Genomic DNA, 27,241 nt, shown 5'->3' with positions numbered 1-27,241 from the left:
GTCTACTGTTCTTCAGACCCAAAAGCAAGTAAGAAACTTGCAAATCTCAGAGTAGGGAGGCAGTGACCAGACTTTGGTCGGGATCACAACACTCTGAGATTGTGAGCTCCTTGAAGGCAGGAAATGTCTGTTGTATCCCCAGAGCTTAGTACAGTGCCTAGAATATTGTAGGCAATTAACAAAAATGTTTATTGACTGAATAAAAGCTTATGGGAATCCAGCCTGAAGAGATGGAAAATCAAGGAAAAAAGCAACAGGACTAAGCCAGACCTTCCCTTTAGAAGTACACAGAGCTTGGTCCCAACATTGAGTCTGAAGTGAGGAAGCAGGCTGAGAAAATGAGCAAAGAAATAAGAATCCCAGAATAAAAATCTATTATGGTGACAGGAATGTTCAAGATACAAACCCAGAAGAAGAGAACAATTTCAAACCCAGAAGAAGAGAACGATTTCAAAACCTCTAACATCAAAGCTGGAAAAGAAAACACAAATTCAACTAGAATTTCTGAAAGAAATTGAGCTTAAAAATAGAGTTTTAAATGTTTTTGAAAAATGAAATGAGAATGCTGGAGGGAAAAAAATGGAAAAGAAATAAGAGCTAGCGAAGAACTAGAAAGGAATTAAGAGCCTGGCACAAAAGGTACAAAACCTTGAACAAGTAACCAACTACCTGAAAATTAGAATGGACCAAAGAGAAGCCAAGGACCCCATGAAACAACAAGACCACTGAAATAAGTCCAAAAGACAAAAACTATAAGAAAATATAACGTATTTCATAGAAGAATCAATTGAGCTAGAAAACAGATCAGAGAGAAAAAAATGTAAGAATCACTGAACTACCTGAATGCCATGACCAAAAAAAAACAAACAAAAAAAACCCCTAAAACCCGGTTACAAGAAAGGTTTGAAAAGGTCAAGAAATCATAAAAGAAAATTGGCCAGATCCATTTATTTGAACCAGGAGAATGTAGAAATAGAAAAAAAAATCCACAGAACACCTCCTGAAAGAAACCCCCAAAAGAAAATTCCTAGAAACATTACATGCTTCAAGAAGCTAGAAAAAAAGAATTCAGGTACCAAGGAGCCACAGTCAGTATCACACACAATTCAGCAGCCACTATTAAACAGGAGACAAAGGACACAGGCTTATTGCCAAAAATAATTTACCTAACAAAACTAAGTATAACGCTATGAGTAGGGAGTGGAGGAAATGAACCTTTAATGAAATAGTTAACTTCCAAGCATTCCTGATAAAAAGACTAGAACTGTGTAGAAATTCTGAAATTTAAATATAGGAGTTATGAGAAACATAAAAAGGTAAACAGAAATAAATAATCATAAGGGACTAAACAAAGATAAAGTCTTAACAATCAAATATAGGGAGAAGATACATGCACTCCCTCTAAATCCCTACCATTATTAGAGGTCATAGAGGGGTGTCTTGGAGTGGTTCTGTTATGTCTTGATCTTAAGAATGGAAAGAGAGGGGAACAGGAGTAGAATGGGAGGGTGGGGGTCGTAGATTTTTTTTGAGTGACAAAAAAATAGGAATCTGAGGGAGTATCCATTAATTGAGGAGTGGCTGACAAAGTTACATAAACGAGGATAAACCCTGAAAGACTTATATAAGTGGATGAAGAATGAATAGGACCAGGAGAACAAGTTATACAATGACCAATAATACAGTAAAGGCAAACAACTCTGAAAGAATCAGGGAATACAATCAGCAAAATGACCAACCAGAGGACTAATGATGCAACATACCTCCTGATAGAGAGGTAAAGGACTAAGAATGTAGAACAAGACATTTTTTTAAACATGGCCAATGTAGAAATTTGATTTGCTTGACTATACACGTTTGTTACAGAGGTTCTGCTTTTCTTATAGTTTCAATTTGTGGAAAGGAGGGTGACTTAGAATTCAGAGGAAATCATTATAAGAAATAGGAAAATGTCATGGGAAAGGACTTAGAGGGGAAAACATGAAACTGAGATGAGTCTTAAAGATTAGTAGGATATGGCTGTTGGAAGGCATAAAGGGTATTTCAGGTAGGTCAAAAAAAAGAAGTGGCCAAAAGCAAAGAGGCAGAAAAAACAAGGTATATCCAAGGGATGGCAAGCAAAAGAATCTAGCTAAAACAGACTTTGTGTAGAAGAGTAGGAGATAAGGCTGGGAAACTAAGTTTGGAACTGATTATATGTCTTTGAATGCCATGCTAAAGAGTTCAACTGGAAGCCACCGAAAATTTTATTATTTATTCACAGGATATAATAAGGACTGAATCTATGATTTCACTGATATAGAAAGTTTCTAAATAATGAAACTTCTCTCTATCAGTGTAGGTCACTGTCTTCCTCTCCAACTATTATTTTTAGAGTTACCTAGAGCACCAAAAGGTTAAGTGATTTGCCCAGGATCACACAAGAGAGTACAAATCAGAGGGAGCACTTGAAGCCAGGTCTCATGGTACAAAAGTCACTCTCTCTAAATAAAGCCCATATATTTCATGGTGTAATTCAGGTTAGTTAGCCTAATCCAGTTCTTGCTGATTCTTACCAAGTTCAGATTGCCTCTTTTAGCTAGATGAATAATGAAACAGAGCTTGGGAATATGATTGGAAACCCAGGGTAAGACACCCTTCCTCCATCTAAAAGTACTTAGCTCCTCAAACTGAATGCAAAGCCCCTTGGCTATGTGGATCTGCTGACTGTTCCTTTCTTGGACACCATTACAGAAGTCAAGAAACCTGTGTCTAACTCCAAACTATATCCCTGAGCTATTTCTAACTTGAACCCTATGTCTAATTCATCCCGATTCCAAAATGTGTATCCTTGATTTACTTTTATGTCCTTTTGTTTATTTTTGTATTTTTTTTTTGCAGTTAAGGAAATCTTTTATTTGAAATGACCTGTATCTTCATGGATTTATTTCCTGCATATAACAAACTGAGAAGACTAGGTCACTTAGAGTCTATCTAACATCCCAGGTCTTCCTGGATCAGGGGTAAGCCAGGCAAGTAAGTAGAGAGAGATACACTAAATTAGATTGCCTCTTATTTTTCTATGATAACATTATAATCACTCAATGCATTAAAACTCCATAATTCAGTTATTTAGCCATTTATTACATATATAGCAATTCTGATATATGAGGTTAACAAAATAACATATTACCTGCACCAATATGTCAAGAACCTCTGAGTTCATAGGCATGAGAACTCCCAATTCAAGTCACCATCTCTTCAGGTATAACTTTGGAGGTTTAAAGATGTTAAATGATCTTGATCACATAGCTAGTAAATGTCTGACAGCAGGGTTTGAATCTAGACCTTCCTGTCTCCAACCAGCACTCTGTATCCACTACTTTCTCTACTCTATATAGTAACATGAAAAGCAAAGGAAGAATTGGACCAATGTGAACCAATGGAAAATTGATTTTTTTCCTAACAAATTTCTTTTTTTCTAGAATTGAAATGATTCTAAATATCATATTACAGACTTTCAATCTTATGATTTCCTAATAATTACAGTAAAAAAAAGACAACTTCCTTCTCATCTGAGATATATTGCAGCAGGTACTTCTCTTACACTGAAGTGTGACAGATAAATTCAATCAATAAACATTTATTAAGCACCTACTACTATGTGGAAGGCACTGTTCTAACCACTAGGAATAGATACAAAGAAAAGGCAAAAGACAGTACCTGCCCTTAAAGGGCTTACAATCTAATGTGGGAGACTACATGCAAACAACTGAATATCAACAGGCTAAATAAGAAAAGTACTAGAATTAGAAGGAATTGGGAAAGGTTTTCTGTAGAAGGTGGGATTTTAAAAGGGTCTTGAACAAAGCCAGGGAAGCTAGGAGGCAGAAATGAGAAGGAAAAGCATTCCATGCATGAGGGCTAGGCAGTGAAAATGTCCCCAGTAGGGTGTCTTGTTCAAGGAACAGCAAGGAGGTCAGTGTTATTAGACTGAAGAATATCTGTAGGAAGTAAAGGAATAGAAGGTGGAATAAGCTCGGATGCAGGGGGAAGGGGAATAGGTTATAAAAGGCTTTGAACACCAAATAATATTTTATATATGATCTTAGTAGTGATAGGAAGCCACTAGAATTTATTTAGTGACATGGTTGGACCTGCACTTTAGAAAAATCACTTTGGTGGCTAAGTGGAGGATAGACTGGAGTAGGGAGAAACATGCAGCAGGCAGACCAACCAGCAGGCCATTGCAAATTTTTATCTAGGAGTGAAGAAATACAGGCCTGCACCAGGATAATGGCAGTGTCAGAGGAAAGAAGGGAGACGTTTTATTTGAGAGACGTTTTAAGTGAAATCAACAGGTCTTGACAACATATTAGATATGGGGGCTGGGGTAGAGGTGAGAGACAGTGAAGAGTCAAGTGTAGCACCTAAGTTGCAAGCACAGAGGATTCAGAGGATGGTGGTACCCTCAACAGTAATAATAACAGGGAAGTTTGGAAGAGAGGAAGTTTGGGGAGGGGGGAAGATAATAAAATCAGTTTTTGACATATTGAATTTAAGATGTCTGCAGGACATCCAGTTTAAGATGTCTATTAAGTGAGAGATGTGAGACTGGAGATCGGCAGAAAGTTTAGGCTAGATTTGTGAATCCAGCATTGAGATGACAACTGAATCCATGGAGCTACTGAGATCACCAACTGAAACAGTACAGAGCAGGGGTGGCGAAGCTGAGGCCTCGAGGCCACAAGTGTCCTTCTAGGTCCTTGGGTGCAGCCTTTTGACCGAGTCCAAGTTTACAGAACAAATCTTTTTATTAAGAGAATTTGTTCTGTGAAGTTTAGATTCAGTCAAAGGGGCTGAACCTGAGGACCTAGAGGGCCTGAGGTTCCCCACCCCTAGTATAGAGGGAGAAAACGGCTCAGGACATTCAGGTGGGGCACTCATGGTTAGCAGGTATAATCTGATGAAGATCCACCAAAGAGCTTGAGAAGCGACAGTAAAATAAATAGGAGAGCTAGGAGAGAGTATTATATCCAAAATGGAGAAAAAGAAGGGAGTATCAAGGATACAAGGGTAAATAACAGTGTCAATGGCTGCAAAAAGGTCAAGAAGGATGAGGATTGAGAAAAGGCCATTATATTGGGCAATTAAAAGAGCAGATATGGCAAAATAATGAGGTGAGATGCCAGACTGTAGAGGGCTAAGAAGAGAGTGACAGGAGATAAAAGTAGAGAACCTACTGTAGTCAGCTTTCTCAACAAGTTTAGCCACAGACAGCCAAAGAGTAGTTAGTGGAGATGGAAGGATCACATGAGGATTTTTTAAAGATAAAGGACACAAGAGCATATTTGTAGGCAGTCGGGAAGTAACCAATAAACAGGGAGACTGAATGTAAGTGAGAAAATGAGGATGACAGAGGATGCAATCTGCCCAGGGAGACAAGATGGAACTTGCAACTGTGCAAGTAGAGGGGTTGATTTTGGCAAGGTGAAAAGCTATCTTATCATCACCCACAGAGGTGAAGAAGGAGATAGTGATAGAATGCATCTGGGTGATAAGGTAGACAAGAGAAGAGAGAGCTCTTAGCCAAACACCTCAATTTTTCAAGCAAAATATGAGGTAAGGTTCTCAGCTAAGAGGGTGGGAGGAGGAAAGCTACAGTTTGAAGAAGAATGAAAAGGTTTGGAAGAGCCACTGTGAGTTGAAAAGGAAGGTGTAGAAGGATTGCCTAGCAGCAGTGAGGGCTGAGGTGAGATTTTCTAACATGAACTTATAGTGGACCAAGCGAGAAAGATTACAGGATTTTTTCAACCTTCCTTCAGCAGCACATCCGCAGGAGTGAAGGCAGTGGTAGATGGTAGGTGTTATCCAGGGCTAAAGATCAGCAAGGTACAATCAGTGATGATAAGCAGGCCAAGGACTCAAGGAGAGAGAACAGTGCAGAACTGAACTGGTTTACCAAGGGTCAAGATGAGCAAAAGAAGAGAGCGTGGCTGGTGCAGTGATGGCCTGGAAGAACTGGAGGTCACAGTGTGGATAACGAGCATTGTCTGGTTTTGGAAAGCAGAGGAAGAGGGAGAATACCAATAGACTGTGATCAGATAAGACCTTAACAGTTCATGAACACACAAGTAGTGCATTTGCGGATGGAGAAAAGATTCTCTGTGTGTGTGGCTAAGGTCGAGTGGTAGAGTATATTACAAGAAATGAAAAAGTTAAGAAATTGGGAGGTGAGGCTATTTGAGGCAGTATCAATATGTAGGTTGAGGTTATGAGGGAGGGCAGGAGTTGAGGACAGAAAAAGACAGGAATTGAACTCATTAAGGAAGGAAGAGGAGCGTCCTGGAGGTTCATAAACAATAGCTACCAGAATTTTAACTAGTTGATAGCTATGGTAGCATTCACGTTAAAACAGCACATGATATCAGGATAGTATGAACAGATCGATAATAGATAAATAATATAAATTCAAGGCGAAGTAATACCTTCTTACAAATCCATTTTTTTTTTTCTCCCCACGTATCCAAACTGCTTTTATTTTTAATGCTGCAATTTTTCTATTAGGTCTAAATGCAAAGTCAAACAAAATACGATGTTTAGTTAAAGGGTAAACTTTAAAGAGTTTAAATATTAAATTTCAGCAGTGTGATGCTGTAAATAGTAATTAAGGAGTCAGGAAAACCTGGTCTAAAGTTCCACCCCTGACACAAAACTGGCTAGTGTGACCCTCAAAAGGCACTTTACTCTCAGTGTCCACCAGTAATTTTCTAGGATTATAAATTGCAGAACAGATTCTTCTGTAGGGAGTGTTTCCTCACCAAGAGTGCCCTATACCAATGAAATCACAAGTCTAGTAAAAAATATCAATTTAAAAGATATTTTAGAATACAGTGACATAACAAACATGACAAATAGGTAAACGTCAAGGAACTATTCTGTAACTATTTGTATTTTTTAACTTTATATTTATTCCATAAATAGTTTTACATCTACTTTTCTTCCTCATTAGAATGTTAAGCAACTCGTGAGTAGGAAGTTTTCACTCTTTATACTTGTCTCTTCTATGCCTGATACATAGCTAGCACTTAATAAATACATATTAATTAACTGACTGGAACGCTGCAAATCTTTTAGCTTACTTTTCCTTCTTCCTCCCTCCTTATTTGGGTTCTGTGCAACTCCATGTAGCACAGGATTCCTTCCCTGGATATCTTTCAGCTCAGGAGAAAGGTTCCTATATGACAAAATAGCACTTAGCAAACTAATGCCTTCTAGCCTTTTCCTTCCCTTTATCTTCTGTCAATAGGCTTTTTAATGAGAAGACAGATGAAGTTTTGTGAGCAAGTTTTGAAGGCAGGGTATCTGTGGAAGAGGAAGGGACTACAAACCATAATTCCCTTTTATTTAAATTTTTCTTATCAGTAATGATAAACACAATGGAAACAAGTACTTTATCTAAAGGGAAAAAATGTTCTGGACTTGGAATCAAACCATTTGAATTTGCAGTGTTTGCTCTGCCACTTAAGCTCTTTATAATCATGAATGAGTAACTTAAGCTATGCCTCAGTTTCTTTAGTGGGATACACAAACAGTCTACATTTACAAGACTGCTGTGTGGTTCAGATGTAACAATACGCTATCACTGCATGAGCATAACTTATTAATATCACTGCTCCTCTCCAACAATAAAACGCTCATTTTCTTGAGGTTGAAGAATTCAGCTAGTCATTAAGAGAAATCTGTATCAGTATAGACTAATGTGTAAAAAATAATTAGTTCTTAACACGTCTGAGTTACTTGCTTTTTTAAAAGAGTATACCTCTATTAATCTAAAAAATCCCTATTAGGTAGAGTTGTTCTACACATGTGAAATGAAAAATGAAATGAAAAGTTCAGATGTTATGGGGTGGAGATATTTTGTTGTATTATGGCCTACTGGGGAGTTGAGTCTTTCCCCCAGTATTAGAATCCATAAACTGATAAGGTTTACACAATTTCTGTTCTCCTGTTTCTAAATACACTATTTTCTAAAACTGCCAATCCCAGTCCTCCTGGGAAAGGGATCCTACATTTTCAAGGGTTGAGGAAGGGCTTGTCCTATGTATCGGTGGTTTATTAATTGTGTTTAATTTAACAGTCTGTCCCTAATTATCAAGAGTCTATACTTAATACCACACCTTGAAGCTTTGTGAAAGTGGTTTAACATTCATTCAAGCAGCATTACATTATTTTAATCTGTGCTTACTCCTTTAATAATATTTATAGAAAGGGGAAAATGTTACAGGTCAAATAAGAGAGTTTGAACTGTTTGAAATAAACAATTTGTTCTCAAAGAGTGTGTGGAGAAAGCATATTGAACAAGATTCCAATGTTTCTATGGTGCCTACTTATAAGAAACCAGTAAACTTTTTTTTAAAGTCACTTCTTAGCCTAACTAACCAGTTCAACTCAATAGAAATTCAATGAACACCTATCATGTGGAAGGCACTGTGATAAGTACTGGGAATACAAAGATAGGTACAAAATAGTCCCTGTCCCCCCAAAAATTATATTTAGCAATATAAACAAGCTTTTGACATTTATTTCTTTTGTCTTTCTATTCAATCCTTCTCTAAGTTGCTTCCCCATTCAAATAATACTTCATCTATATCACCATTAATCAAATTTTCTCAATATTGTTGGGGCAAGGCTGCTTCCTTTACCAAGCCAAGGGGTAAAAATAAGTAATTACTCTCCTAGGAAAGGCAAACCCCCTATCACAAATCTGCAACAACAAATGAACAACTTGATCTAATCTTGATCCAAGAGAATTATGATCAAGTGAAAGTTAAAGAAAAAAACCTGGGTGGAGTAAGTTTCTAATTCTAGATTCTTGTACCTACTATAACCTTAAGAGAGGTTAGATAAGTTTGACTTTCAAGACACTTTGATGTATTTCTAGATGTATTTTTTAAAAATAAGTAAGCTAACATTCTCTCCATCATGTAAGTGGTGACTAAATATTTAGCATTACGTTGGTTTAATATATTTTAAGTTGACGTCATGTATGACATTCCTCTTGGTTCAATTACCTACCCATATCCCTCTTATCTTTTGATCCATAATGTGTTTGCTCAACTGTGGCACATCTTGTTCTGGTTGGCTTATACTGTTTTTTTCCTGTTTTAAAAAAGTTCAAAAGAATTTAATGGTCGTGAAAGTAAAAACGGTTGCTTTCAGTTTTCAAATAAAGCAAAGCTTTATACAAGGAGCTCAATGGAAGACTTTCCCATATACAGAAGCTCCAAAGAATATCTGTCTTCCTATAGAATACATCAATTATATATCAATCTCTTATACTGTGTCCTGATTCTATTTTAATTTGAACTTCTGGGTTATTAAACAAACAAAAAACTGCATTCTTGATTTAAATCATAAAAAAGCCAATAGGTCTCCTCATGATAGGACATATCATAACATGTCAATGAGACATAAGGAGGAAAAAGTGGGACTGGGCTTTTTTGCAAACTATAGCAAATATCAAATGGGTTTGTGCCCCTTTCTAGGCTCCCCCTCAAGGCAATAGCATAGACGTAAATGTGATTATAAAATTTTACAAAACAAATCAAGGTATCAAAAGCGGTGTATTATATTACTTAACAGTTTATCTTCCAGAGCACAGGTTTCCCTAAAATTCAACCCTACTCTTAAAAAGACAGCTTAATTTCCTATTCAAATACACAATGATGAAGAAAGTACTTAAAATTCACTGTCCTGTTCCTGAAAATGTTAATACATTGGCTATTCATAATTGTATGTTTTCTTATAAATTATCAGCTCTTTAAATTTCATTAAAGAACTGTTCTTCACTCTGACATTTTAGAGAATTTGAAATCCTCTAAAATATTCCCTTCAAGACTTCAGCATTTTAAGGTGGAGGCTTAAGAAATAAATTCCATCTCTTCCTGGATATGTTACACCTTCTTGGTCAGTTCTAAAAGATAAACAGATAACAATCATCAATTACAAGCCAGTCTATACTAACTAAGCTATGTCTATAAAAAAGTATTCCCTCAAAGAAACATAATGCCACCACTAGGCATATTTAAGCTAGCATATTTCTATTTCTATTTTGAAACTATTTGCACACAATTTTATTCAGACAATTTTTTTTAAAAGAGGAAAGGCAAAAAATAAATAAATAAAATCCAGCTAATTTACCATCTCAATGAACTGTCTGAATGAAAATAGTCAAATTGTGAGCTAAATTCTTAAAATAAAGTTGCAACAGTATCTGAAAAATTAAAGGTTGAAAGTAATCAGATATATGTTGCAGACAATACTCAAAAGCTATATTTTTTATAGGACAGGGATAGGGACCAAATCTATGATTTCATTGATACAAACAACTCCCATGTGAGGAAACTCCCCTCTACTAATAATGCAGGTCTGTACCTTCTTAGAAATTTTTTGTTTTGGATAGTTGCTTAGAGCACTGGGACATTAAGTGACTTGACCAAGGTAGCCCAGTTAGCAAATGTTCAAGCTACGACTTGATTCTAGAACTTCTGAGCTCCAAGGCTCATTTTCTATCAGACTGTCTGCCTCATTATAATTTTTATATCTATTCTAAATCCCTAGAAAAACCTCTATCTTATTATGATTATCCCACTATTCTGCATCTGATAAGTAAGTACTTCTATACACATGTTTTACAATGTTCTTTTGCATTTGTTCATAGGTGCAGACACAGATGGCATTCAAAGGCATAAAGCAATCTCTAGTTCTTTCATTTCTACATGTGTTTTGACTCTTCAAAGAGATTTCAGATGACAAGACCAGGGACACTATCTTACTCCAAAATAGTAGTAGTGAATTGCTTTGTATACAGAAACCATGCTGATAACCGAATACATAAAGACAAATTCCTTATATTCAATTATGTTGATATTACAGTAATTGAATTCAATAAATGTTTATTAGGTGCTTATTATATTAGTCAGAAGGATACACAGAACAAATTAAATGGCTCGTCCTCCCTACAAGCTGACATTCTGGTCGAGGGACCCAAATGAACAACGACAAGTATAATATAAGGTAAGCTGAGGAGGATATAAGGCACCAGCAGCTAAGGGAATTATAAAAAGCTTCACAGAAGAGTTATTACCTGAGCTGAGTATTGAACAAAGACTTTAAAAGATCTCTAGAGATGAGGAAGAGGTGCATTCCAAATACGGGAAGATCAAATGTTAAGTCGTTCTGTTGTCATGGACAGAATTGATGAAAGAAAATAATATAAGAGACCTGAAAGTTAAGTTGGTACCAAGACAACAGAAAATCTTGGATGCCAGGCTAAGTAAATTTATCATAGCAGCAACAGGAAGCTATTGAAAATTTATGAACAAGGGAGAAACACAATCAGAACTATACCTTTGGAAGATTATTTTGATGGAAAGGAGGAAAATAGGCTGGAGATAGAGAAAAGATCCAGATAAAAAGTGATGAAGGCCTAAAGAAATGTAGTGGGCATATGATTAGACAAAGCAGAAAGGGAACAAGAGATATCCTATAAGTAGAATCAAAAGGACTTGACAACTCACTCAAAGTGGAGTGTGATAATGGAATGATGAAAGGGATAAAGGGAGAAAGGAAGAGAGAAAAGGAGGGAAGGCAGGAAGGAAACAGCATTTATTTAGTTCCTACTATGTGCCAGCCACGTGCTACTAGCTTTAAAAATACTATTTCATTTGATCCTGACAACAATTCTTGGGAGGTAGGTGCTATTATTATCTGAATTTTACAGTTGAGGAAACCAAGGTAGCCAGAAATTAGGTTAGACTTTCCCAGATTCGCATAGCTGGTGAATTTCTGAGGCTGGATTTCAACTAAGGTTTTCCTGAGTCCAAGCTGAGAGACATATCCTTTATGCTACCTAACTGTCTGTGTGACAGTGGAAGGATATGTGTAGTGGAGGTAGAGAAAAGGAATGAAGCGTTAAAGATGACTACAAAGTCCAATTCAACCAAATGAGCATTAAATGCAATGAGACAGGTACTGGGAACACAAAAGACAAAAGCCCTCCTACAGCTTACACTCTAATTGACAAGTATATGCAAATTAATTTAAAGAGACTTAAGAAAGCATTAGCAAGTAGAATGGTCCCTTAATGGAGGTGGGATATGAGCTAAACATTGAGAGAACCTAAGGATTCTAAGACGCAGACATGAGGAGGAAGTATATTCCATACGTGGGGGACCATCTGTGCAAAGGTGGGGTACAAGTTCAGAGAACAGCCAAGTAGGCTAGTCAGTACAGGAAGCACAGTAATGTGTAGTAAGCCTGGAAATATAGGTTGGAGACAGACTGATAGCCTTAAATGTCATGCTGAGGCATTTGTATTTTATCCTAGAGGGTAAGGGCTGAACGTTGTCAGGCCAGAGAAGCAGTAATGTGAAATTTGTTCTTTAAAAAGAATATTTTTGCAATCGTGTAGAGAAGGGACTTGAAAGGGATACACCTAGAAGCTAATCCTATAAGTCCAATTAGGCAGCTGATATAATAGCCCAGGTGAGGAAGGTTAAGATCTGAACTACAGTTGATAGATCAGAAGGATGTTCCCTCAACAGAAACAGGAAAAATTTGTAGGTGTTGCAGTTTTAGTGAACAATGTACCAGTTCTCTTTTGCGCCTGTCAGGAGAGGGATGAGAGACTGATCAACGGGACAAGTTTCTGGAGAAGACAACAGGGAATGGGAGATGAATGAGCTCAAGACAGATGGCCTCAATTTTCTTTGTTAAGCAGGGGTTAAAATTTTTTGTTGGTAGAGAAGGTTAAGTAGGAGTAGCATTAGAAATATAAAGACAGATTCAGAACATATGCTAAAGAAAATGTGATAGAGAGTATCAACTAGGGAAAAATGAAAGGACAAAGGGCTGAGTCAAGATTAGGTAACATAAACTTACGAGTATCTTGTCAGCACAGTTCTATGACTTCCTCAAAAGGGCAAGGGAGAAGATAATAACAAATTTAACAAGTCAACTATAAAGTTAAGATTGCTAAAGGAAGAAAGTAAGGCCGAAACCAGGGTGATAGCTGGGAAAGCAAAGCAGCATAGTATAGTAGATAAAGGAGTAGTTAGAATCAGAAAGACCACGGTTCTTATTCCACCTCAAACACTTGTTAACTAAATAGTTACAGGCAAGTCACTATATCTCAATTTCCTCATTTGTAAAATGAGATTAGATTTGATTACTTCTGTGATCCAATTCAATCTCTAAATCTAAGTTCTATGACTTAATAAGGCTAAAGAATGGGTTGAAGAAAAATAAAGAAAAGGGAGAGATACAATGATGATTTTGATCACAGAGGAAAATTTCAAAGTTCGTGATTGTGGCAATTGAAGGATTTTAAATGTCACGAATGTTGGATAAATGAGGTAGAAATGGATGGAGGTCATGGGAAATGAAGAAGCAGGCCACCGCAATAGAAGGAAAGAGTATTAAAGGAATATCTACATGATATCTTTCTTTAACTGACTTTATCTTAAGTCATCAAGAATTAGGACAAGGGTTATTTAGATGGAATATAACACTGCAACTCCAGTACTAAACTCATTGAGAAAGGAAGAGTAGTAATATAGTAACAATATTACTAGCATCAAGTAGTACCTGGACAGAGTAGTACAGATGAAAAAACACTAAAAGGAATTCAATAAGCTCTTAAGTGACAGCACAGCAGGAAGGACCTGGAAGTGACCATGCAACACAAGGGAGGGCGACAGCGCCTCCTGAACTCGTGTCATGGACCAACTAGACCTGGAGAGATTTGCAGTGAAAAAGGTTATTTTCTTGGTCTTCAGTTTTCTCCTACATAAAACAAGAAGGTTGTACTATATGGCCTCTGAGGCCCCTTCAAGTTTTTCATCTATGAGCCTATGAAAAGAAGTTTGTTAACCACTAAATGGTAGTCACCAAAGGGGAAGCCAGAGGAAGAAGTGGACTGAAGCAGATTGGTGCTGGGCTGGATAGAGATGAGAATGAAGAGAGAGATGCCAAGAGAGTGAGATTCCTGTGCAAGTAGAGAGAATTTGAACAGCAAGGAGTAGAAATCTGTTAGCTTTATGAGAGGGGAAAATGAAAGGTATTTAAAAAAAGAAATATGATTGATAAAAGTATAATTACTACCTTAGAATCTAATTTACTTCTATTTGCAATCTGACAAGTTATTATTCATTATAACCACTCTGCGTTTATAGAAATTTTCCCTCAAGAATATCTTTATACAATTACAATCACAATATCCAAGGAGATACAACAAAAGCAATAGCACTATGTTCACAAACCCAAAAATGAGTTACCAAGAAATTCTTTGAACATGATGCAATCAATCACCTGAGGAAAACACACTAGAATCCCCACTTCCTAATTTTTTTTCTAATGGGGGAAAAAAGTAAATACTTGCAAATTCTCCTATCATCTATTTACTGACGTGCTTTTCAATCATGTGCCCTGATATAAAATTGACTTCTCTACATGTTGGTCCTTTTGGGTATTTATCCAAACTTTTCTACAATTCCTTCACAATTATTTGCAGTTCCATTACGGAAGTTCCAGAAAAGATTCTGCACTTCAACTTTATCATTTTTTTCAACAGTTGAGATGAATACTTTTTTCTCATAACAGTCTTAGATTCCTAATTTTCCCTTTTCAACAAAATGTGCTAAACCATAATTGATACTCTGTTATACTGAATTACTTCTATAAAAACATTTCCTTATTCCTTCTGGTAAAGGTATAGGTAATTTCTTGCCTTCTTCATTCTAACTTTCGCCCCTAATGCCTGATGAAGTCATTAAATCCTTACTCTAATATCACATACAGTCAAAAAATCCTTTGCTCGATACTCATTCCTTTGTATTTACTTTACTTGATTACTTTTCACCCAAGTCCCAGAGTCTTAAAGCATTTGTGATATTCTTCCTTAATAAAAACCTGCTTCTCTGACATGCTACTCTTTCTTCATTCCATTCTACCTTCTTAGCTCTGCTTCTTTTTCCTAGCACCTTTTTGTAAAATTATTTTTTCTTTTAAATTCATTATTCTGTGAAGTCTTCGTATGCATTTATTATGTCTACCTTCCCATTGTAAATACTTTCATCAATCATGGCTGAATGAGGAAGTAGGATTTCAAGAATCCTTGGACAACTTTGCAAATACTGTATTCATTTATGAGGTAATGTAATAAAAAACAAATACAGAAGGTCAAAAAGTGATGTGGTGGGCAATAAAAAGAAGATTTTTTTACTTATGTATAACTAATGTCATTCAAAAACTATTAAAAAAAAACCTAGGAATTACTTCCCATTTATTATTTTCTAACTATGATATACACGGAACTATGGAACTTGCAAAATGCAGAGTATTACCTTATTGATCCCATTCAAATACACGGTATATTTACAGTACAATCTGAAAGATCTGTCATGTCCATTTTTCATAATTCATAAAATGGATAATTAAATTTTAACTTCAAAGGGACATTGTAAGATACTAAAGAGATAATGCATGTTAAAATGCTTTGAAAAGTATTAAATATGCAAACATGCAAAATGAGAATTCTGCAGTTTCCAAAAACTAAAACCAATGTTTCTACACATGTAATAGTCTTATCAATTACCTTTCAGAAACAGTAGTTTTCTTTCTAGAATAGGCCATTTAAAAGAGTGACATATTAAAAAACCCCTCAAAATCTGTGTTTACAGCCTTGATTTTATTCTGTTTCATAAATATATCTTTGGCCATATTAAAGCACTACATAACTTGAAATGTAACATGCCATACAAAAGAGTATTTAACCATAACCATAACTGTAGCATGATTCTTCATTTCTAACCCACAGCAAAAATAAAATTATCAAATACCTATGAAATATAAGTCCCTTTCAAGTCTTTCAACCAATATCAAAAAATCTCCAAGTTAATCTTTAGTTATTTTGTGTCTCCTCAAAGTAGAATTATTTTTCTCTATTACTATCTTGAAAGAGAAAGAAAAATACCTACTTGTATCTGCCTGGCTTCCCACACTGATATATCTATCATTTCCAGGAAGGGCTGTTTGATAGTAAGTTGTTTCCTCTTGCTGAGGTGTCTTGGCATTCTTTGCAGTCAGGAAAGCCACCGCTAATTCCAAGTTTCCGTTGCTATCCTTTAAATATCAAGAAAGAAAGTTATAATTTTAATTAAAAGGCTAGTCTATACATATCTATATAGCTATATATAGATATATATATGTATATATTATAAATTGATATGTTCTTAAATGATCACTAAATTTGTTCCATTATAGATAGTAATTAAAAATAGTGGGCCCAATCTTTAGTGTTTTTAATGTATATAGGCAATATAAAAATTAGATGATTTTTACTTTTAATTTTTTTCAGTTATCAATCAAACTTTTTCCCCTACTACTTTCTCTTTTTCCCATCCACTGGAAAAAAAGATAGACAGAGAGAAAGAAATACAGAATCCACACATCACACACTGGTTACATCCAAAAATGTACTTCTCATTCTACATCGAGCAGTATTCTTTCTAAATAGTCCCCTGGAATCAAGGTTTATCATATAGTTAAGAGTTGTCAAACTCAAAATCTCGCCCCATGCCTATAGCCTTCAAAACAGTATACCCAAACCGGATTAAAAATGTAATTGGGAAATGTTTAACAAAATAAATTAAAATACAATTCAGCACAGGTAATGTTAATTTGTGATTCTTTTTGATTCAATATGCGGCTGCAGGGATTTGTTTCTATTTTAAGTTTGACACCACTGATCTAGATGATCAGAGTTCTTAAGACCTTCAAAATTGTTTATTTTTATAATGTTGATACTATTGTACGAATTGTTCTTCTGGTTCTATTCACTGTACTCTGCATCAGTTCACAAAAGTCTTTCCACGTCTCTTTGAAACTGTCTCTTTTACTTTATTTCTTACAACACATTCACATTTGCCTAGCACAATTTGTTCAGTCATTCCCTCAATTAATGGGCACTCTTAGTTTGCTACCACAAAAAGAGCTTCTAATAAATACTTTTGTACATTTAAAACTTTTTGTTCTTTCTTGGATATTTTTTCAGTATAGGCCTAGCAGTGCTATGGTTGGGTCAAAGGGCATGTCAAAGGTCAACTTTTTCATTATCATTCAAAACTGCTTTCCAAAATCGTTTGACACATTTGCGGTTCCATCAATTGTGTATAATGTACCTATCTTCCCATAGCCCTTCCAATATTTGTCACTTTTTTTCTGTCATCTTTGCCAATTTAATAGGATTGAGGTGGAACCTCAAAATCCCTTTAATCTGTATTGTTCTAATTTTTGGCATTTAGAACATTTTTTCATATGGTTTCATATGGTTATAAATACCTTTGGAACTACCTGTTCATAACCTTAGACCATTTATCAATTGGACAATGGTTATTATTCTTATAAATTTGAATCAGTTCTTATTTATCTAGAAAATGAGACCTTTAACAAGAGAAACTTGCTAAAAAAAAAGACTTTTTTTCTCATCTGTTCTCTCCTAATCTTAATTGTATGTTTGTACAAAAACTTTTTTATGCATTTATTGATAGAATTAAATGATTTTGTTGACTTTGTAATTAATATGGTTAATTAAGTTTATAGTTTTCCAATACTAACCTGCCCTCTTTATATAAATCCTAGCTGGTCATGGCGTATAATCTTTGTGATATGTTACTGTAGCCTCTATGCTAATATTTTATTTAAAAATTTTGTATGAATGTTCACTAGGGATATTGGTCTATAGTTTCTTCACATTTATGTAACAGAAGGAATTTGGAAGCGTCCTTTCTTTTTGCTATTTTTGCAAACAATTTATGTAATACTGGAATTAATTGTTCTTTGAATGTTTGACAGAATTCATTAATGAATTTATCAGTCTCAAAATGTTTTCCTTTGGGATTTCATTTATAAATTCTTCAATTTCTTTTTCTGAGATGGGGTTGGTTAAATTCTCTATTTATTGATCTATTAATCTGGGTATTTTTAATGTTTGTAAATATTTATTTACTTTAAGTTGTCAATTTTATTGGCATATAGCTGGGTAAAATACTTTCTAATAATATCAATTATTCCATCTTCATTTTGTTATAAATTCATCTTTTTCATTTTTTTGTATTAGTAATTTGGTTTCCTTCTATCTTCAATTAGTGAATGATTTACCTATTTTTTTTAATAACAAAGTTTTACTTATTAATTCAATTTTTTTTGCTTTCAATATTATTAATCACTTCCTTGTTTTTTTCAGGATCTCTATTTTCATGTTTAACTGGAGAGGTTTAAATTTGTTGGTTTCTAGTTATTTTAGTTGTACAATCAAACCACATATCTATTCACACTCTCTTTTGTTGATTAAAGTTTGAGAAATATAAATTTTCCTGTAAAGAATGCTTTAGTTACATCCCCAGAATTTTGGTATGTTGTCTCACTGTTGTCATTATCATTAATAAAATTATTTATCATTTCTGTGGTTTGTTTAACTCACCAATTCTTCAGGATTAAGTTATTTAGTCTCTAGGTCATTTTAATACTTTTTTTCCCCTGTGGCCTTTAATATAATTTTTATTGAATAGTGGTCAGAAAAAGATATGTTTAATAGATCTGCTTTTGTGCATCTGTTCATAAAGTTTTTATGCCTCACCTAATATCTGGTCAATTTTTGTAAAGGTGGTGCAGTAAAATAAGAGCACAGGGCCTGGAGTCAGAAAAACCAGAGCTGAAATGCAGTTCAAATCCAGAGCTGAAATCAGATGCTAGCTGTGTGACCCCAGGCAAGGCACTTAACCTGTTTGACTCAGTTTCCTCATCTGTAAAATAGGGATAATACCAACCTCCCCGGGTTGTTGCAAAGGTCAAATGAGATGATAATAGTAAAGCCTTTATCATAGAGCCTGGCATTTAGTACGTGCTGGATAAATCTTAGTTACTTAGTGGTAGCAGTGGTAATGGTGATAATAGTAGCAGCAGCAGCAATTTCATTATTATGATATTATTAGCATCCTGTAACCACCAGAGTACAGTCCTCATTAACTTGTCTAAAATTCAATTCATGTCAATTTCTTTTTCAATTTTTTTGTTAGATTTATCTAAGGCTGACTGAGGTACAGTAAAGTCTCACAGCGCTGTAATTTCATTTCTTATTTCAGGAAGTAAAAAAAAATCTTATTTTTCTGTTTATCGCTTAAGTTTTCTATTTTTGCTGTTACCTCATCTGAAATCAGTGAAATGGCTACATCACTATTTTTGTGTTCAGATGAGGTATGATCGATTTGGCTCCAAATCCATATTTTCACTGTGTGAGTCTTTATCTTTCATATGTATTTCTCGTAAGCAAAATATTTTTGGGTTCTGCTGTTGCATTCTGCTGTCCTCTGTTTTATGGCTGAGTTTACGCCATTCCCTTTCACAATTATGAGTGTATTTCTCTTCATCCTATTCTCCAATACTTTTTCTTCTTTTTATTTGCTTTTCTTTTAATCCCCCTTTTCACGATCTGCTCTCCAAACCTGTGTTTATTTTGCTTATGGCTAATTCCTCCCCGAAACAAGGCAGGGATGAAGAGAGACTGCATTCCTGACACAGGGGAAACAAAGGCCGAGAACCGGGGGCCCGAACGCGGTGAGCGCTGGAAGACGAGCAACATCAATTAAGACTGGAGGCCTACTGCAATAACTCAAGTAAGAGGCAATGAGGCCTTGAATCAGCGTAGAAGCAACGTGAGAGGAAAATAAGGGTCAAGTGCAAAATATTTTGCAGAACAATCAACAATGCCAACTGGATAAAGAAGAGTGAAGGATGACGCCCAGGTATGAACAGAAGTGTAGCCCTCAAGAGAACTGGCTAAGCCTGGAAAAGAGAGGGACCAGGACAGGACCGGCCATCAAGATGTGACATTAAAGGAGGGCAAGTCGGGCTCCGATACTCCTTCGGCCTGATCCAACATGGCTGCCGCAGCCTCTGCTTCTCCAGTAAACCAGGACCTATCCCCTCTCCGGAAAACCCAAGGTGCCTCTTTGAAGTGGAGAAAAAGGCATTAGGCCCCGAAGGCCAACACTGCGACGGTAATAGCGAACACCGGGCGGTTCTAACTGGAGCTAACCAGAGGAAAGGGGGGAGGGGAGGTGGGCGATAAATGAGCCTTGCCTCGTTATGTCACATCCGCCCACGACTAACGCTGATACCCTCCAATCAGAGGCCGAGCTCGCCCTACCTTCTTCTGAGAATGTGCAGGCCGTGCCTTTTGAGGGCAAGCCCCTCCTCGCACGGTAACGTTACAGACGCTATGTCTGGCTATACCTACGGGCAGGAGTGCCCAGGAGCCCCACCAGGCAGTTATTACCCAGGGCATCCCCAGTATGGAGGGGGGCTACCCCCTGCTGGGGGTTATGGAGGCCCAGCTCCTGGAGGGCCCTACAGACCACCATCTGGAGGCGGGGCCTATGGACATCCCAGCCTTGGAGGGTTCCCCTCATCAGCTCCTGGAGTACCCTATGGGGGCTCTGCCCCAGGAAGTCCCTATGGCCAGCCTGCTTTTACAAACCCCTTTAATACCCCTCAGCCAGCACCTTATGGGCAAGGCCCAGCAGCAGGCATCATTCCTCCTGGTGTGGACCCAGAAGCCTACTCCTGGTTCCAAACAGTGGATTCAGATCACAGTGGCTACATCTCTGTGAAGGAGCTCAAACAGGCTTTGGTCAACTCCAATTGGTCCACATTCAATGATGAAACCTACCTCATGATGATAAACATGTTTGACAAGACCCAAACAGGCCGGATCGACCTCTTTGGCTTCTCTGCCTTGTGGACCTTCATCCAGCAGTGGAAGAACCCTTTCCAGCAATATGACCAGGACCACTCAGGTTCAATCAGCTACAATGAACTGCAGCAAGCCCTGTTCCAGATGGGCTACAACCTGAGCCCTCAGTTTACCCAGCCTCTGCTATCCCGGTACTGCCCTCATTCTGGCAACCCTGCCATGCAGCTGGACCGCTTCATCCAGGTGTGCACCCAGTTGCAAGTGCTGACTGAGACCTTCCGGAGAAGGGCACAAGCATGCAGGGCAATATCCAGCTCAGCTTTGAGGAGTTCCTCATCATGACAGTCTCACGGATGTTGTGACCTCAACACAATGCATGAGTGCTCCTTAGGGGCAGAGCCGGAGGGTATAACTAGATCCAGGGACCTTGAAGAAACTTCCCCTGCCCCCCCCCAAACTGGAAATGGTGAATGGGGTTTTTTCCCTGTCCTCTCCCTTCTCTCACTACTGCTCCTAAAAAAAGGTAGAACTCCCCTTTAAGTGGTAACAAACATTCCCAGAAAGGAGTCTTAGAAACTGATTGTGACTGCCATGCTGTAGCCATGGGAGAAGTGACCAGCCCTGTTGGCCCTAGGGCAAGCAGGATGGAGACTGGACAGCTGTAGGTGTCCTCACCAGTGCGCAGCCTCAGCTCATCTCCAAGCCTGGAGATATGAAGTTCAGCCCTTTTGGCTCAAGAATTCAAACAACTTGGTCAGCTCATGCCTTTGTATCCAGGCAAGTCTTGTGGCCTTTCCTGATGGTTTATGTCAGTGCTAGCTCATCTCTTACCACCATATATATTCTCCTCACTTCGTTGTGTGTCATTTTATATTAGACAGGCTTGGGTTTTCTGAAGATGAAACAGAGACTAGGGCAGGGCATTTCCCATTGAACCCCCTGCTGCGCCCACTGCTGCTCCGGTGTCCAGGGGCAGGTGTTCTCCAGCCCTGCTGTTGCCAGTGCATCTCTATGTTGTTTTCAGTCTGTAAGGACCGAAAGTCCAGTACATCATAAGCTTCAATAAAGCGGTCCTACCGCACAAGCGCAAAAAGAGAGAGAGAGAGAGAGAGAGAGAGAGAGAGAGAGAGAGAGAGAGAGAGAGAGAGAGAGAGAGAGAGAGATGGACTAGGAGGAAATATCACAAGTTCCATTTTGGAGATCTTGAGTTTGAGACATTTACAGAAGTCTGATTTAGAAGTGTCTGTTGGCAGTTAATAAAGGAGCTAAAGGGTAAATTAAGTCTGGATTAAGCTTTGTTAAATTATCTATATTTTGAAGGGTAACCAATTTAAATAACTCCTCAGCCAGTATCTAATTACAAAGGTGACAATCATTTCTGACTATTATTAACTAAACAATTCTATTTATTACTCCATTACATGTAGTTTGTTTTAATGAAATCTATCAGAACAGAAATTAACTATTTGAATGACATCACTGCTAACTAAGCATAATAAAGGAAATTTTATCTTTAATGTGAGGTTGCATTTACAAGTCTCCTTGTATCTCATCTGCTAGAAGAATTTTAGAGAAAAAGCAATCATTCAATTTGTTTGCAGTATTAGTGACCATTTTTCTTCTATAAAGAAATTACAAGTCCTACTCCTGCTGCTTTCATCTGCTTTGAGCAAAGACAAACTACACACTTTGAAGACCATCCTATTACAGTCATTCAATGGAAGTAGAGATTTAAAGTGATGACAGCAGTTTAAATCTTTTAACTCTTACAATCCTAAAAGGAAGAGAACACTGAATGAAACTGAGGTTAACTCCCCAATATTCTAGAACAGGGGTGGGGAACCTACAGCCTTGAGGCCACATGTGGCCTTCTAGGTCCTCAAGTGTGGCCCTCTGATTGAACCAAACTTTATAGTTCTTTGAAGTCTGGATGTCAGAGGGTTGCACTTGAGGACCTAGAGGGCCACATGTGGCCTTGAGGCTGCAGTTCCCAACCCCTTATTCTGGAAGATGGGTTTTAGATTCACCCTGACCTACTTCCTTTCAGCATGATCCACAATCATGATGAATGTAATTCAGAGTGACTTGTTTATTATACATTCTGCACGACTACTTCAAGGTATATAATTAGTCACCCACAATGAAAGAGAACTATGAAGTCACTGCTGCAAATTATAAATAGATCATATTCACTGGTCAGATGCAAAAATGAGCTTAAATCTTACAAACTAAATTCAGGCTGTATATAATCTGAATGCTTCAAAGAGCCATCAAAACATTCAGTTGTGTAAGGTGCAGACGATAAATCCTACTTCCCGTCACTGAAAATGTGACTCCAAAGCCTGACTTTCCTGTATATCTTTAAGATTAAAAATCAACAAAGTGCCGAAGAATTATCAGAAACTACAGAAGTTCTACCTTAATATTTTTAGCTTACTCAAAAAAAGTGAAATAAAGACTAAAAGGTGAAATTTTGCTTATATAACTCGCTCAATAGAAAAGCTAAACAAGAGCTAACAAGATTTATTTTCCCTTGAGAAACTCTGAAAAGTACATTAACAAAAGCTACACAGAGAAAAAACTCAGGAGAATGACATAAGTATAACCAATTCAATGATGGAGAACTAGAAAGTGACCTAATTATATATGGATATAGTTACTGCGCCATCATCATTTCTCATATATCATTTATTGATGTATGAAATCCATCAACATAAAGATGAAAGTAGAAATTATCTACTGATCACTAAATTTTTAAATTTAGTAAATCTACTGAGCATTAAATTTCCATACATGTCAAGATCACGGAAATTTTGCAACTATTACATTAATTCTTCAAATGATGAAATGTTAATACTATAGAATAGGAAGTACTAAAGTTAAGTAACCTCACTACAAGAGAATTAATGTTCTCTGAACTTAACATTACTGCTTTACATAGAAGAAAAACTACTTTTAAATCTGAAACAAAGAAACTGATCCAAAACTACTATGTGGATACATCATAGTCCCAATGAGCATGTATCAAGAAATACAATACTCACCTATTCATGCCTTAGTTACAAAAATGCAATACAGTTTTAAGTATTTTGTTGTAATATCCTGAAATACCTGAGAAAGAAATATTCCATGGAATTCTCTCTTTCAGACATGTCACTCCATTTTCTCTATGTGTTCATGTATTTTTCTATTGGTAGATCTATGTCCTTCTCAATTTCCATGTATCTGTCTAAGAAATCATTTACTATCAGAAAGCTGGGAAACAATTTTTACATCTCTGATAAAGGCCTCATTTCTCAAATATATAGAGAACTGAATCAAATTTATAAGAGTATAAGTCATTCTCCAATTGATAAATGGTCAAAGGATATGAACAGTGTACAGATGAAGAAATCAAAGCTAACTACACTCATATGAAAAAAATGCTCTAAATCACTATTGATTAGAGAAATGCAAATCAAAACCACTCTGAGGTAACTCACACTTATCAGACTAGCTAATGACAGAAAAGGAAAACGATAAATGTTGGAGAAGATGGGGGAAAACTGGGACCCTAATGCGTTGTTGGTGGAGTTGTGAACTGATCCAACCATTCAGGAGAGCAATTTGGAACTATGCCCAAAGAGCAATCAAACTGTGCATGCCCTTTGATCCAGCAATACCACTAATAGGTCTGTGTCCCAAATAGATCATAAAAAAGGGAAAGGGACCCAGATGTACAAAAACATTTACAGCAGCTCTTTTGTGGTAGCCAAGAATTGGAAATTGAGGGGATGGTCATTAATGGGGGAATGGCTGAACAAGTTGTGGTATATGAATGTAATGGAATACTATTGTGCTGTAAGAAATGATGAGCAGGAAGATTTCAGAAAACCCTGTAATGACTTACATAAACTGATGCTGAGTAAAGTGAGTAAAACCAGGAGAACATTGTACACAATAATAGTAAAACTGCAATGATCAACCATGACTGACCTAGCTCTTCTCAGCAATACAATGATCCAAGACAATTCCAAAAGACTCATAACGGAATATGTTATATCCACAACCACAGAAAGAACTGATGGAGTTTGAATGCAGATCAAAGCATAATATCTTCACTTTTTTTGTTTTTTGAGGGTTTTTAGGTTTTTTTTCCTCTTCTGTTTCTTCTTTGACAATATGACTAATATAGAAATATGTTTTATATTACTGCACATGTATAACCTATATCAGACAGCTTGCTGTCCTGGGTAGGGGGAAGACAGAAAAATTTAGAACTCAAAATCTTTCCCAAAAAAATGAATGTTGAAAATTGTCTATACATGTATTTGGGAAAAAAAAATACTATTACAAGGTAAAAAAAAATCATTTGCTACACTTTCCTCTTTCTCCATTTGTTCCTATCTCTACCTAAAGTAAACAAAATATATAAAAATGTATTTGTTATTTTTAACTTTTTTTTATTGCCTGCTCTTAACTTAAAAACAGATTAGTGGAATGTTTTATATATCTCTCTCTGCCAACTGTTTAAAATTTGTGGCCTTCTACTTTATATATATTTGTCCTTTTTTTCTCCTTATGGATTGGCAGAATACATATTTCTCACATCTTTTTTCTACAGCAATGGATTTTTAGTATAAGAAATTATCTCAAACTAGTATTCAGTCAGTCCTACCAGGTTGTAAACAAATCATTTCTTCATCAGAAAGATGTTTTTCTCATCTTGGTGGATTGTGTACGTTGATACTTTATTTTTTCCATTTTAGGATGCTTTAATGCTGGTTTCCTCCAAAGACATGTAGGTAAGCTAGAATGAGGGCTACGTATTTAAACAAAGTATCTGTCTTACAAGAGTACAGTACATCTCCACTGACATGGTCCAGCCAAGAAAATGTGAACTTTTCCCAATGTAAGTTGGGACAAGCCACAAACTATTTAGTGAAACAGAATTCACACTACCTTCAAGGCTTGCTGTAGTATCTGTGTATCATTGATGCCCGTGATTTCTCTCAGCTGATTCAAAAATGTTTGCTGGTGCTAGAAAGGAAAAAGAAAGATGGTTCATTATTAAGCAGTTTTCTGAAAACTTCAATGACAACAAAATAAACAATGACTAAAAACATCCAAAATTTACTTTTATTCACTGTATTCCTTAGTAAAAACGTAGGGCATGTTCAAATTCTTTCCCAAGAATACTATATACTTTTCATAGGTCACTAAATTCCCACTGACTTAAAAGAGAGGTCAATGAAATCAAGATGGCTCAAGGTTTTAGCATGGGAACCTAACAGAGTAGTGATATAATATAGAATCATTTTAATCTCTTTTAAACATTATATATAGATTGCTGATACCATAACTCAACTAATATAAACTAAAATCCAAACAGGTTTGCTCATTTTAAAACACTACCACAGTTCAAGGCCCTTAAAACAACAAATTTCCTGTAGAATGGAATTAATATCAACTAGTCATTTGAATGAACTATCCTACCCTATGTGCCCTTGACAAACTGGAAAGCCAAAAAATACTTACACTTTTATGGATATAAATTACTTTTCACTTAATGAAATATGTACTCCTTTGTGAGGCTTAGTTTTGTGAAGAATAAAATTGATGTAACAATTGACAGGGCTGAGTTCAGCATTAATAAAATCGCCTAACCTTAAAGCATAAGTATTTTTATATTAAAATATACCTGACAGCCCAGCCATTACAGATCTTAAATTGTATTATAAAGCAGCAATCATCAAAACTACTTGGCACTGGCTAAGAAATAAAGTGGTGGATCAGTGGAATAGGTTAGGTATGCAAGACACAGTAGTCAATGACTATAGTAATCTATCACTTAATAAACCCAAAGACCCCAGCTTCTGGGATAAGAACTCTGGGAAAACTGGAAAAGAATATGGCAGAAACTAGGCACAGATCAAAATCTCACACCATATACCAAAATACACTCAATTTGGGTTCATGATTTAGATATAAAGGCTGATACTCTAAGCAAACTGGGAGAGCAAGGAATAGTTTACCTGTCAGATTTATAGAGAACAGAAGAATTCATGACCAAACAAGAGATAGAGAACATTGTACAAAATGGTTAAGTTTTATTACATTAAATTGAAGTTTTTGCACAAATAAAACCAATGTAATCAAGATTAGGAGAGAAGTAAAAAACTGGGAAAGAGTTTTTATAACCAGTGTCTCTGATAAGGGCCTTATTTCTAAAATATATAAAGAATTAAGTCAAATTTATAAGAATACAAGTCATTCTCCAACTGATAAATGATCAAAGGATATGAATAGGCAGTTCTCAGAAGAAATTAAAGCCATCTATAGTCACATAGTCAAAAATTGCTCTAAATCACTATTGATTAGAGAAATGCAAATCAAAACAACTCTGAGCCACATCACACTTATCAGATTGGTCAACATGATAAAACAGGAAGATGATAAATACTGGAG

The 27,241-nt window shown here is 36.4% G+C and overlaps 1 protein-coding gene and 1 pseudogene across 7 annotated transcripts in view; one reads left to right on the top strand and one right to left on the bottom strand.

Moving 5' to 3' along the window:
- USP25 (ubiquitin specific peptidase 25) overlaps nt 1-27,241 on the bottom strand; it is a 200,870-nt gene that overhangs the window by 140,015 nt on the left and 33,614 nt on the right. For 4 of the 7 annotated variants that reach the window (XM_020976262.2, XM_020976266.2, XM_020976265.2 and 1 more), the window contains exons 2-4: nt 25,736-25,813; nt 16,020-16,164; nt 9,058-9,141 (exon numbers count right to left, since the gene is read on the bottom strand). In XM_020976262.2, the coding sequence (XP_020831921.1) occupies nt 9,058-9,141; nt 16,020-16,164; nt 25,736-25,813 (307 nt within the window). The remainder of the gene's footprint in view (nt 1-9,057; nt 9,142-16,019; nt 16,165-25,735; nt 25,814-27,241) is intronic. The other 3 variants (XM_020976264.2, XM_020976267.2, XM_020976269.2) reach the window with 1 other exon arrangement.
- On the top strand, nt 20,171-21,913 carry LOC110200876 (peflin pseudogene; annotated as a pseudogene).

The sequence above is a fragment of the Phascolarctos cinereus genome, unplaced genomic scaffold (genome assembly GCF_003287225.1).
Source record: "Phascolarctos cinereus isolate Bilbo 61053 unplaced genomic scaffold, phaCin_HiC Scaffold_726;HRSCAF=1367, whole genome shotgun sequence".
NCBI lineage: Eukaryota > Metazoa > Chordata > Mammalia > Diprotodontia > Phascolarctidae > Phascolarctos > Phascolarctos cinereus.
Note: the sequence above shows the minus strand (reverse complement) of the source record. Positions and strands in the feature narration are given on the sequence as shown.